The 14,386-nt window shown below is 36.7% G+C and overlaps 1 protein-coding gene across 1 annotated transcript in view; it reads left to right on the top strand.

Moving 5' to 3' along the window:
• LOC136258598 (probable serine/threonine-protein kinase kinX) overlaps positions 1-14,386 on the top strand; it is a 48,496-nt gene that overhangs the window by 8,104 nt on the left and 26,006 nt on the right. Inside the window, exons 2-3 of the mRNA XM_066051934.1 lie at positions 4,552-4,854; positions 13,707-13,973. Coding sequence (XP_065908006.1) covers positions 4,552-4,854; positions 13,707-13,973 — 570 coding nt within the window. The remainder of the gene's footprint in view (positions 1-4,551; positions 4,855-13,706; positions 13,974-14,386) is intronic.

Raw genomic sequence — 14,386 nt, 5'->3', positions numbered from 1 at the left:
TTACACATTGATGTAGTCACCATTATATTAGAAATTAATAGCTTGAACTTATTGATGATAAATTGTGTTATATAGCTGAAGTGCAAAGCACTGATGCCATGATGACAGGTACATCTGAAGCTCATAAATCCATGGTAGATCCAACTGTGCAAGAACCTACTACTTCAATGGAGGAACACACTAATGTAACCATAACTTCAGTAAATCATACCCAATCCCAGTGCTCATCTTTAAAAGGTATACATACTGTACAGTGTAGCTGAACATGCTGAATGGTTATAAATAGATATTTCAATGCCTCCAGTAATTTGTAAGCAAAATCCACCAAAAGGTAATGAGGTTACAGTAATTGGACTTCCGAAGAAGAAGAAATTATCCTTGACAACTGGTTCCAGGTTGAAACCATTTCTTAAATTACACACCTCTATTAAACAAAAGGGTAAGTCATAACACTTATATTCCAGTTATAATGAATGGAATAAATATGCCATTTAATTATGGCCTATAGACAGGCTAACTTCAGTCCTCAATGAATGCATGTGAAAAGATAGCGTCCTACTGTAGATAAATATAGCACAAGCTATAAGGCTCATGCAGGCTTGAAGGAAGAGGATATATGAATGAGTTATACCAGTTTTTACATACCCACCATAGCTAGGATCTAATACCTTTAAGCATTAGTCATTGATTAAAGTATGCACATAATTGGTGTCAGTTGGTTTATTGCTTTACTCTCCAAATTATCTTCACACAGGTTCTTTAATTTCACTCATAATTTTATTTCTATGCCTAACTGGACTTTGCATGTAGCTACATAGTATTTAAAGATAGTCCATTTGGACTGTAAACAAACAATATGCCAGACTGAGGGGTACTATCAATTCTCTGTCCTTTCTTCTAGATCTATCATTAATTAATATCACACATCTAAGGCTAATATCATACATCAACTAGTTATTGGGCTACTCAATATGTATGCAGGGTTGTAAAGTGTATCATTTACTTTTCTGTAGTGATGTTGAAATGGTTTGTGGAACATGAAATTGCAGAAAGGGCAATAAAACAACAAGTCATGATCGAGGAAGATCAAGCGGAAGTGATGCCAAAGGAAGTGCCTGATGCAGTGCTTGATGACAACGTTGACATACATTTAATTAGAAACACTTTACTGCTGATGCCTGGATTCTTGTTAAGAATGTTCTTGACAGAAAAAAAGCAAATGCTGTATACACATGTGGGAGCTGTTACCATGAAATTTCAGAATCTCCATCGCTGATTTGTGAGCACTGCTTACAGTGGTACCACATGGAGTGCGTAGGGCTCTCCAAGCAGCCCAGATGCAAATACTGGTACTGTCATGTGTGCCATGCTTCGGGTGTAACTAATCACTGGACTGGACTACTGGCATGGACTGGAACACTGGACTGGACTACTGGACTGACATACTTTTGGTTTTTACACATTCTGAGATTGGTTTTATTGAGTCTAGCTAGCCAAGGGTCTTCAAAAAACTTGCAGCCTGCTACAGGAGTAAGCAAAAACTGAATTCTCACTACTTGTTGTGTTCTACAGCATTTATACACTTCTTAGTATTGTGTTTTGGAGATTGTAATACCTAGCAGTAGCTAACCAAAAATCATTTTACTATATTTGTGCTCCCTATCTTACACTGTATCCTTGAACTAAATAGCTCAGACCCCTGGGACACAACCTATCCTTCCTAGGATAATCTATTGTAGCTAAATTTGTTCCTACATGTAATATACAAACTCATTACACAACTGTAGAGTTTTTTCTGCTATCATGATTAGTTCTTACATGTGCTGGTTGGCGTACTATAATATGTGACCAAATTTATTAGCATTGTACAAGCTTGCTACTATCTCCAATTGGTTAACTATAACTAGCATATTCCCTGTAGCATACTGATAAGTAGTATAGGTGTATGTACTGTAGAAGAACATAATAAATAGAAGTGAAATCACTAGAAGTCAGTTTTTGCTTACTCCCACTCCTCATACTCATCATTTTAGTAACAGACTGCAAGTTTTCTGAAGGCCCTTGGTTAGCAGGAATCAATAAAACCAACCTCAGAATGTGTAAAAACCCAAAATATGTCAGTCCAGTAGTCCAGTCCAATGTTCCAGTCCAGTAATCCAGTCCAGTGATTAGTTACACCCCCATGCTTCCCCTGCAACTGAATAAAGAATTAAACTTAATATACAATAATTATATAGAGTGCTGTATCATGCAACCGTTGAAATTAATTAAGTTACTGTAATAACTTTGTATGTATGTTTATAGGAACCGGTGTATGTGTATATGGTTCATTGTGTGCTAAAATCTGAGAATTCACAGCAATATGAAAAGTTGTGAGAGTCACATGCATGAAACATTCTTTGAGTCAATATTCTTAATTTCCAGGTAATACACTTAATTATATACATATATATATATACACTGTATATCTGCCTTCCCTATTCAGGGATTAGGCAATTTGCAAAATCCGGGAGATGAAATTTTTTCGAATTTTTTTTGAAGGCTTAAGAAATGCACCAATTATTTGTCTTGCATACAGATTTGCTAACCAGTTGGATCTTTCCGGTTTCATGTATGCAGGCTAAAATGTTAAATCACCTAGCTGCCTATAGTGGTGAAGCAGGAACCATGCTGATTAACTGGTGATAAAACCGGCTTCTCGCTAGTAGCAACTGTTCTCAGAGTAGTAGTGTATTGCTCATTCCGAGTCAATCGACATAGCTGCCTTCTAATAAGGTATATAGTAGATAGCTAGTATGCAGTCATACCCTTTGCGCGCAGGCGCTGGCTACCGGCTCTTTAAGGAATTTATTTTGAGCGCCGGTACCGGCTCTCTAGTCACTTCGATAATAATATTAATGCTTATATTATTTAATGATGTTTGTTTCTATTACTTTAGTGCACGGTGGGAGGTGGAAGCGTCCATGATGATGATTGGGCAATGTGCAAATAAGGTGAGTGTATGCTTTGTAAAAAGAAGCCCACGTAGCTGTGCAGGGCTCATCTTCTGTACAGATCAGCTTCTGTATAGTCTTTCATTATTTTATTTTTCCCGAGGGGTAGCCAACGCCCACGCAAAACACAGAAATGGTGTATCAGAGGGGTTGCCAACGCCCACGCAAAGCACCCAACTGGCGTGTAGGAGACTCCCAATCTTTATGTATTTTTAAAAGCATTTAGTGATATTGCTAACTAGTAACTACCTGTACAGTTGTTGACCTACATCTTGTTCTAGACTGTAGTTATTCATGATCGATCATTGTATACTTTGTTAAACTCACTTTCTCCATTATTTTTACATGATTTTGGATTTAGGATTTGGTTTCTAATATATTTGTGTATTTCTGATTGGATTTCTCACATAGCATACAAGAGTCCCAAGGCATTGGCTACCCCTCGCTTTTTACCAAAAGCCAGTTCATCTCTAGTTGACAAAGATAGTGTGACCATCTAATTATGATATTACAAACTAAATTAAATTCTTGATCACAGATACACATTTCCCTTGTTGCTATATGTGGCACACCACAAAATTAACCAATGTAAACTACCATTACCATACCTTGTAGTGTTTTATTTTTATGTGAATATGTAGTGAAGTGTGTGTGTGTGTGTAGTGTGTTTGTGTGTGTGTGTGTGCGTGTGTGTGTGTGTGTGCGTGCGTGTGTGTGTGTGTGTGTGTATGTGTGTGTGTGTAGTGTTGTGTGTGTGTGTGTGTGTTTGTGTACATGTGTGTGCGTGTGTGTAGTGTGTGTGTGAGTGCAGTGTGTATGTGTAGTGTGTGCGTGATAAAGATTTTTTTAAATTCACCAATTTAAATGTGACTGTTTTTTCCACAGGTTTATACGTTGGAGAACTGCAAACAAATAACTTGAAATTTTTATAATGACCATTATTCAAAATATTTATTTGATTACATGTACAAAATACAAAGATGTATCACGTGATCAAAAAAGTTATTAGCATAATGTACAAGGACTATTGACCATTGAAAAGTTGATGAATTAAACATTCAAGAACGGAATACTTCTCCATTGCAACTCGCCCACGCAATATAGCGCGCGCGTCATTAATAATCAGTGCTCAGCCAGGGTATGCGACTATTGGATTGAGATGGTGATTTTTATAAAATTATTTGTACCGTGTAAAACGTTCGTCACGAACGGTATAGCTAGCTGAAGTATTCAAGAAAGGATAGATCTAGCCTGGTATAACCTGGAATCGTTAAAAAGTTCGCGCCTGGATTGTTGGGGTGAGCCAATATTTTCATTGCCAATGGTTCTATGTGTAATGTTAAACCCCCTACTTTGTACCATGAAGAAGGCCGTATTAAGCTGTTACATTTTACGTGAAAGTAGATGTCATGCTGGCCATTCCTGCTAGAACCTGGAAAAGGTTTAAAAGTTATCTGACGCTCCATAACAGAGCCTTGAAAACCTGCTTCCAGTGTACACGCGTGTATCTTGCCAATAAAAAAAAATTTATTAAAAGTCGCTTAATTGTTGGATATGTGTGTTCTCATATGGAGGAGTAATGTTACACACCATTACCCAAGAGTGGCCGACACCCTCAGCTGTTAAACAATATGACTCTAAGACAAAGAAGATCAGGGGATTTAGTGAAGTTGAGAGACGACAATCATACATTGACAAGATGCCAGAAGAGTCTAGAGAACTTAAACCAGTGGTCATTTCCTGTTTAGGTGAAGATCCAAATTCTCGTTCTTCCATCAGTGATGTGTGTGATAATTTGAAGAAGATGAACGAAGGTCAACATTCAGATGAGGAGACGAATCTATGGTCTCTGCTTGCTCAGGTAGATATAAGTAGATAAAAGTGTGTTATGTTTTGAATGCAGATTATGAAGGAATGTGAGTGCATGTACAATCCTCATATAAAGTTTGCGTATCACATACAGGGTACATTTAATGTATAAACAAACCAATGTGCATAGCTACCTAGTGCATGCAAAACGTGCTCCAAAAATGTAACTAAAGGTTATAATAAGTTTACAGGTCAACACCCAGACTGGTAAGGCATAGTTTGTAATTGAATTGTGGAGACTATCATTATCCACTGACATGAATACTCATCAATATAGCTAGTCATTTCTCATAATTGCTTTATTATAATGGACAAGATTATAAACCACTAGCTTATGCCTAGTATGGTGGCATAGTTTTGAAAAGTTTCCAATTTCGTGAGCATAATTCCAGAAAATTACAAAATGTGACTGGATCTGCAAGAACTCCATCATTATTATGTTAGCGCATTTTTTTAAAATTCCATTTTACATTTTCTTTATCTAGATCGTCAAAGGGATGGTCAACTGAAATTTCAGCTCTAGAAGCCAAGAATTTTCGAAGTTGCAGTGCTACAAAGTGGCAACAACAGAAAAATCAATTTGTACAGTGACAATATGGAAATTTAAACTACAGCTCTAAATTAAATGATATATGAACGCAGTCCTCTACCAAGATGCAACTTACACCATTGGGTTCTCCACGAACAGGCTGATCAATTGCTGGGTAAATTTTGTCTTCCAGTCCTTCCTATGTAGGCCTGTGCCAATTATTCAAGCATAATTTGGAGCATATTAGGTAGGCAAAAGCATTGAGCATAATGCTGGCATAATAGGCACAATTTGTTGCACATCGATTGCCAGAGAAACTGAAATTAGGTTAGGTAATCCTAAGGCTGCAGCACATGTTGCTGTCAGACCTTCAGTGCTGGTCACTGTAAAGTGCTAATTATACAATCAAGTACTAAGAATAATACGAAATGCGGTTTAAATTACGCTATAAATAATGAATGAATAAATAATAAATAAATAATATTTGGGAAAACTACAAGGCGAACTTGCACTAACCGGGTTCAACTCACCGGTGAACAAAGACACAAACGTATAATAATTACGCCTGCTCGTGCTGATGACTTGAACGAATGTGTAATTCTATATAACACACAGCACCACACCCATAATTCCAAAGGCCAAGAGAAGATTAGCGACCACGAGCGACCATCTGCTGGTCTACTACTAACTTGTCTACTAATCGTTGTGCCCAGATCTTTGTTCAGACAAATGCCAGGTGCCGCATGCCAGCTGCCAGTACATGCATTCAGGTGGATTATTAACAGAGGTAGACTATATCAGTGTTTTCATATTGTAATACTGTTTGCATTGTTTGTTTGTACTGTGTTTGTATTCAACTACCCAGTAACAATAAATAAAATATTATCTCTTGTTGCTGTGAAGTGCCAATCGGGCACTACTGAGCTGCCATTCAGTGTCTGCACACCACTGATGATGTGCCATATCCATGAGTATTCCTTTGAAGGCACTGCCACCTTTCACAGCAATCTGCTACACATTTTATTTCATCTTGCAGTGTATCCAAGACACCATCTGACCACTTTTTGACATATCAGCCCATCTCATACTTAAAAATGCAACTGAGCGGATGAGTCAGATAATGGTTGTGTGTGACACATAGTGGAAATACTCGGCTTCTTTTGTCCCAGATATCACTGTGGTCTGCCCTTGGAAACTCCAGCCATGTCTTAATCCATCACCATGATTCATCCTCATTTAAACAACTGGTATCACATGAGGAGGACACAAGTTGTGTACAGATACATAAATTAATATCCTAGACTTAATTAAGTATGAATTCTGAGGGCTTGCTATATATGTATATAATTATATTAGAGTGCACGTGGCTGTTGTCTTGATTATACCCAAAGCTTAAGCCGGCATCTGATTATAATTGCATTTATGTGCCAACACACACACACACACACACACACACTGTACTGGTCATGCACTGCTTTATTGGTAGGTTGCCCTGTTGGTGATTGTACTTGGTTGTATGTGCCCCGGGCCTAGTAATAACAATAATAATAATAAATAAACTGAAACTCTACATATTGTGCATGATGCACAATTAAATACACTGTTAAAATTTTGGTGTCATTGTAGCACCCCAGTTTCATTACAAGCGTAACGGCTGGAAGGAGCCCATGGTCCAAACAATGCCGGACCACTTTTCAGCTATATATACAGTGTAGCTACTTGAATTTTGGATAAGATCGAGATACTCTAATAGAGCGGTCATTGCAATAATTCTAATAGAACAGTCAACGTGATCCACTAATGTAGAGCATTCATAACAATAATATCTACTGTATTCATAATTACACTGCTTAGCCTAAGCCATTATAGCTATGTTAACTGTCTTGTACTTTTCAAAATTATATACATGGTATTGCATTGTGCTAATTGATTATGTATGTCTTGCATTAACCAATTGCTCCCAAATCCTCGCCCAAATCTTTAACAACTAAACTTTCGCTTTCAGTCACACTCATAATACACCCACCACTGGTTGAATATAAACATGCAAGTGGACGCTTCAAATTGTGCTGCCATTACACTCATATTTTAATAGTGTAGTGCAATAAAACAGTAACAAATCAGCCTTGCGAAGGAAACAGTGGCTAAAGACTGATATACCCTAATAGAACAGTCATCGCATGTTGAAATATCCTAATAGAACGTTCACCAATGCATTAGATACCTAATAGATCATTCAAGATACGATTTTCTAGTAGCATATTTGGAGCATATTTGGGGCACAACTGGGCATAATTGGAGCATGATAGGGGAAATTTTGAAGCATTGCTTAAAAGCATAATAGGCAATTTCAAAAACATAATAGGCTCAGGCCTATTCCTATGACCAGGGTGAAAGCAAGAAAAAAGCAACAGTGAACTGTTCGTCCAAAACAAGGCAGACTAACACTCATATCTTCCATCTCCTTGGGAGTATGCCACGAAACAAAGATTTTAGAACTCCTCTTGCTTTGGGGATCACGATGCTACCAAGGTTTGTGCCTTTATCACCTTCCTTCACTATGAAACAGTGCTTTAAAATTTACGGGTTTTTTAGGATTTCATAAATATACATTTATTGCATTATACTGTAAAATCAGGTTTTTTGCAGGAACATATGGGATTCTTGCAGATCATTTGCAAGTATAATATTGGGAATAATTAATCAGAAGAGTGTAAGGTCTCCTAAGGATGAGATGGTAGTAATACTATGTTTGTAGGAGTGTGGTGCAAAGAAGATTGATATACTTTAATAAAACGTTTAAATGATATATATAAAGCAGTAATTGTTTTGGGTTAGAAAAATTGTTTGCTAACTGCATAGCTAGGGTGCTAGACCTTGTTTTGTGAACTTTTGGATAAAAGCTTGAAACTTGCTACATATAGTTTTATGTATCATAAAGGTTAATTTTTGATAGGGAGCCACCTCAAATTTGACCTTACATCCAATTTAATGCTTAAAATGGTTAGTTTTTCATCTGTCTCACCTATATTAATGGTTCAAAATTCTCCAACTTGGTGTCAAATTAATACTCTTGCTCTGAAGAGTACACTAACATTTAAAGAAAGTCCATAGTTTTTACTATTCCAAAGTTATAGTCATTTATAAGAGCAAAAAGTAGCCTTATTTTCTCCCGCCCACGCACATTATGCAATATTGTACTTATACATAGTACAGATTGTATTTCCAACATAATTATTAGATGCTGAGTTTTATGTGATATCATTTACAATTGTAAAGTAGAACCTGTCTTATAGTGGCCACCTGTGTTAAGAGACCACATCTCTATAAAAATTAACTTCAAGACATAGAACAGACATTGTATAGTAAAACGCACTGCATGCTTGTCTAAATAAGATAGATGCATGGCTAAAATAGTACTAGAATATTAAATTGCCTACACTTAAGCTTGCAGTATATTTTAGACGTCACCCTTCTCCATTGTTATAACAATGCCCCCATTTTATGTGTATTCTTAATTGCTGTATATACAGTACATCAAGGATTACGTTAATGTGTCATGAAGGAACTAGCATTAAATAATACTTTCTGGCCAGATGATTGATATGTGCAGATATTATAGGGCTGAATTTGAGTATTTGTATAGTGCATGGTATTTATACTATTGTAAATAAACTGCCAATTCGTTTACAATCTTATTGCGCCGTTACACAGTAAACTATACAACAAATAAAGTAAGAATTAAGAAAACTTTTACTAAGTTACGTACTACAATCCAGTAAAATGTACAACATAATATATAAGTCATAGAATCAATTTTGGACAGATATTTTGATTTTTAAACCTGCACCATGACCAGTACCTATAGGTACCTGGTATGTATGAGCAATAAATCAATTTTATGTAATGTAGCTGGCTGTGTAGAATTTTCCTATTATGTACTGGGTTATAATTTAGTTATCACTCATTATTTTGCTCAAAAAGCTGTGTGGGGATTTTGAATTATCCAATACCGTATAGAGGGAAACTTTGAACTTTGGTGAATAGCAAGCTAAATTGCATTTGAAGAAATAAATTTTGGCGAATTCAAGCTCAATCTATAGCTATAAAGATGCAAATCTCAGGCACTGCGAGTAATTGGCAGGTTAAAACTTTGGCGAATTTGTAGTGAATCGCCAAATTCGCCAAAGTTTTCCCCCGCCAAAGTTTCCCTTTATATGGTATCAAACAGACAAAGTCTTATTTCATTGGCACAGCTAACAGTGTCAGATCACAGAGGTATTCTGTATTAGAACCGAAGGTGTTGAATTAGTCAGGTTTCACTGTAGTAGCTTTAACAGAACAATGCTTATATAGTGTGATATACTGAGTTGCTATTGTATACGGTGGTTTCAAATACTCTTCGGTGGTAGATACTAAACATTAGTGATACTATATTTGCAAGTTCATTTAAATAAAATATAGGAATCTAAATAGTCTACAGCAGAAATTTCTGCACTTGTGCAAACTACAGAACACAAGCAATTGTCTTCATTACTATGATGATTCAGTAAAAGTAGAATCCAGAAAGCTTAGTCGAAATGTGTGAATTCATACAAAAACAGCTAAGATTTAATGAATTAAAATCAAGTTTCAATTTGCAAAATTTACACAAATTGTACCTCGTATGTAATCCCGCCATTCAGAATAATGACCTGGGTATGTAACCAATGGTAGTCCATTAATCTATCCCTAAGTATCATGCCTATTTGACACAACAAATTGTTATACAGAATAAGTATTGAAAAAGTAAACCTTCTACTGTACATATTTGCGTGGGAAGGAGAAAATAGTGGCATATTTTACCACACAAATCTCTGAAACTTTAGAACAGAGGAAGCTATAGACTTTCCTTAAAATCCAACTTATTCTTTAGAACAAAAGCTTCAATTTGACACCAAGTTTGTGGATTTTGGATCATACAAACATGAAATAGAGACAAAACTGGCAGTTTTTTTAAACATTAGATTGCCTGTAAACGTCACCAAAGGTCAAATCTGAGGTAGCTTCCTATACAAAAATAATCTTTGTCATACACACAAACTGTATGCCAAGTTTCATGCTTTTATCCAAAACTGCACCAAAAGGCCTATTCAGGCTGAGCAGGCCTGAGTTTTGGTACCCCAAACTTTCTACTCAAACATTACTAGACAGCATTACTGTACCACACATAATAGAATCTATGGCTGTAGTGCTAAGCAAGGCCAGAGCACATGGTGAAATGGACTGGCATTGGTTGGAGCTACTTGAATTTGTATGAAAAGATACTCTAATAGAGCAGTCATCGTAATATACTCTAATAGAGCATTCAGTATAGATTATAGCCTGCTTGGTCTAAATCATTTTCATTGTCTTAAATTACTTTTCAAAAGTTCCAATGAGTCAACTGCATGGCATTGTATTGAGCTAATTGATCGTGCATATCATGCATTAGCTGTTAGCTACAATCAAGAAATCACCTCCACATGCCATTTCAAAGCATACAACTTATTTTCAAATTTTTCATGAGGGAGCATGCCCCCAGACTCCCTAGCTTGACATGCTTAGCACATGCAGTTGAAAGAGATAATCTCTGACTTAAATATCACATCAGATCAATAAAAAGTGTAATGTGCATGACTCTGACCTCTGTTGCAGCAATCATTATACTGTGATAAATAACTCTCAGATTCCACCTCAAGGGTCTAATTGTCTTAAGAGCATGCCCCAGACAACCTAGGAATTAAGTTATGCTTTCCGTATCAGTCCAACTAACAGTAATGGTAAGGTGTGGCACTGGAGAAGTGATTCTCAATTTGCTTTGTCTCACTTATTGGGTTAGAAGGAGGTGGGACTGCGAGTGATCATGCCATCTAATTATTCCATGAGCCATTAACAATCACATAATAAGTAGTAGTTGTAACATGGGGGCACAAGTGATTTGCCTGAAATATACGCACGAGCACGAGGGCACAGCCCAAGTGTGAGTGCGTATATTTCAGGTAAATTACAAGTGCCCATGTTACAACTAATATATTCCACTTGGGTGACTTACCTGCAAATGTGCCTGGAAACTGCAGGAATGCTTTGCGAGTGTATTTATATGGGACCATGTGAATTGTAGATAACGTCGTAAGAACAATGACAAGGCACTGCTGAGAGGCCAAATGTAAGTGTATCGTCACGAGCATGCAGATCGCTTTGATTGTGGGTACGCAATTAAACACAGGAAGCCCAAATACGAGCTGAACAGCTCATAATGAAGCTTAAGTGACACTATAAAGTACTTACTATACTAGCCATAAATAAACTAAAGCAGTGAATATGTTGACAGCGCTATAATGGCCTAGCCAATTAAGCACCACGCCCAGTCACTACGTATGTGTGACATCGCGCCAGGTGTCAAAACAGCAATATAAAGACAATTCAAGTGCACTAACGTACTTAATTTTACTAGCCAAGAATAAACTAAAGTAATGAATACTATTAACACTAATGGCCAAATCAATTAAGTGCTACACCCAGTGTCTGGACATCGCCACGTGACTATTGAATGCAACATGATCAATATAAACTAACCTGTGACCTTCATTCAGTAAAACAACGAACTATCTTCTTCCCCAAGTCCATGATCTATCACTTTACAAAACTAAAACCCACTATCGATCCCGTGAAGTGTCACTATGTTAAAGCAGAGGAGATCACACAGTTTCATCAAAGAAATCGAATGATTTCTGAGGAATGCATTAATGGGAATAGGAGGTAGTATGTACAAGTTATATCACTCCTAGGTGGGATATGACTTGTATATACTACCTCCATTTCTCGTTAATGCATTCCTGAGCACTGCATGATAGCAGTGCTATTATACCACTTATACGCCTTCTCTTCCCTTTGAAGTGAGGTGTGAAAGTGGCATATTAATAATTATATAACCAAGTACTAAGAATAATAAGAAATACAGTCAAATATTGAATGAATTAAATACCACTAGTCAGTTTGTTATTGTGGTGTAAAATAGTGGCCATGTGCTAGGCCTCCAGCCTTGACTGCATGGTCAGGTAAGCGGGCAGGCAGATCAGCCGATGAAAATTCGAGTTTTGGTGATTTTTTTAAATCCTCTATTTGACCACCTGTAAGCATTTATTGTTTTTAATGCTGCAAGTGATTTAATATTTCGTAAAGGTGATTTTCATTACATAAGATGTCTCTAGGATGATTTTAAACAGTGGTATTTTGGCGTTATTTTGGGGGGTCCTACTTCAGATTTTACCATATACATGTAATTATATTGTATATACAATGTATACATGAGTGTAAAGAGATATTAGAAAGTTACATTTGAGAAGGGACCACTGATAAATGAGCAATGGAACAAGTGAGGTAGGTAATCCACACCTGCAGCTTTGTACTAGCTGACATTTTTATATAAGTTATGACGGAAGTAGGGATTACAGTATAGCTCTAGGTGTAGATGACCTCTCATGTTTTATCTGTGATCTCCACTCAAATATATAAAATTTCAATTTTTACACTTTTCATGGTAATTCCCATTACATACTGCATTGAAGGCCAGGCACATTAATTGTGATAGTGCATGCACCCCAATTATCAGTAACTCAAATACAAAGTCTCAATTCCAACTCTATGTTCCACCCGTTATACAGTACGAGAAGCTTCTTTGCAGTTAATCTAGTCAACACAGAAATCACAGTTGAACATGCACCCAACTATCAATTATGAAGCAGCCATTTTGCAGACAGTATTACACAAGCAAACAATAGTAAAAAGAAGTACCTCTACAATTGATTCAGTCACATTACAAAAAAGTAAGCATTGAAGCCATGCTAACAGCTACTACCAATCAACACCTAGTGGAGAAAGAAATGGGGCACGAAGAAGGATAAAGGTAGGTCCATGGTGATGTTGGATTACAGCTGCTGCGGTTGGCGAAATGACATATCTCAGGCTGTCAGTCAGTCAGTCAGTCAATCAGTCAGTTAGTTGGTAAAAAAATTAAATTAACTTGATGGAAAGGTCTGGGGTCGCTCTGAAGACATGTATGCATGGACTTGGTTATAATACTACCAAGCTGTAATGAAATGAAGAAAAAATGAGGCTGGTTTTTTGGGTGATATTCTTGTGCAAGAAAGCCCAAACCTTTATGATCCCTAAACTGTACTACTTTACTGTGTGATTATGATACACACCTATAACTGATCATGATATTCTGATTGTACAGCTACATCAGTTACACTTGATATGTACATTAATGTCATTTATTGCCTAACTTGTAGAAAGCACAATTGGAAGGTGAAGTTAATCAAAAGAAAGTGGAAAATGATCGGCTGAAAATTGACATTGACAGGAAGCAGAGAGAGATTAACAAACAAAAGAAGGAAGCTGAGCAACAAAGGATTGAGACTGAACAACAAAGGATGGAGGCTGAGCGCCAAAAAAAAGTGGTTAATAGATACAAGAAACAGATAGATGATCTACAAGAGCAACTCAAACTACTAACTCCTCTGTCACAGACAAATTTGGTAAACAGTACTGTTGAAAAGGTACAGTAAAGTACTTATGTAGTAGTTGGTAATATGGCACATATGAACAGCGCAACACCAAGAAAATCTCAATTATGGCCAAATCTGCGAAAAAGGGTCTTATAGTGTTTCCAAATTTCCGAGTCATAACTCATCATGTCTTACAAATACATTCAGGAATAGTGATATGTTAGGAGTGTAAGGCGACCAAGTTTCAGGCTGGTACCATACACACAGGCCAAGTTATGGATTGCTAAGTACTTACAATTGGAAAGGCTATATGACCCCTTTTCGCAGATCCAGTCACAATTTACTATAAAATAAAAGTTGTTGTCCTGAGAAACAATTTGGTTTGGGTTTTTTGTTTCTAATCAATAGCATGTATTAAAAACAAATAATAATTATGACATAGTGATCTTTTTCAACAGATAGGT

Source organism: Dysidea avara, chromosome 6 (assembly GCF_963678975.1).
Source record: "Dysidea avara chromosome 6, odDysAvar1.4, whole genome shotgun sequence".
NCBI lineage: Eukaryota > Metazoa > Porifera > Demospongiae > Dictyoceratida > Dysideidae > Dysidea > Dysidea avara.
The sequence above is the reverse complement of the archived record's forward strand: the minus strand, read 5'-3'. Positions and strand labels throughout refer to the sequence as shown.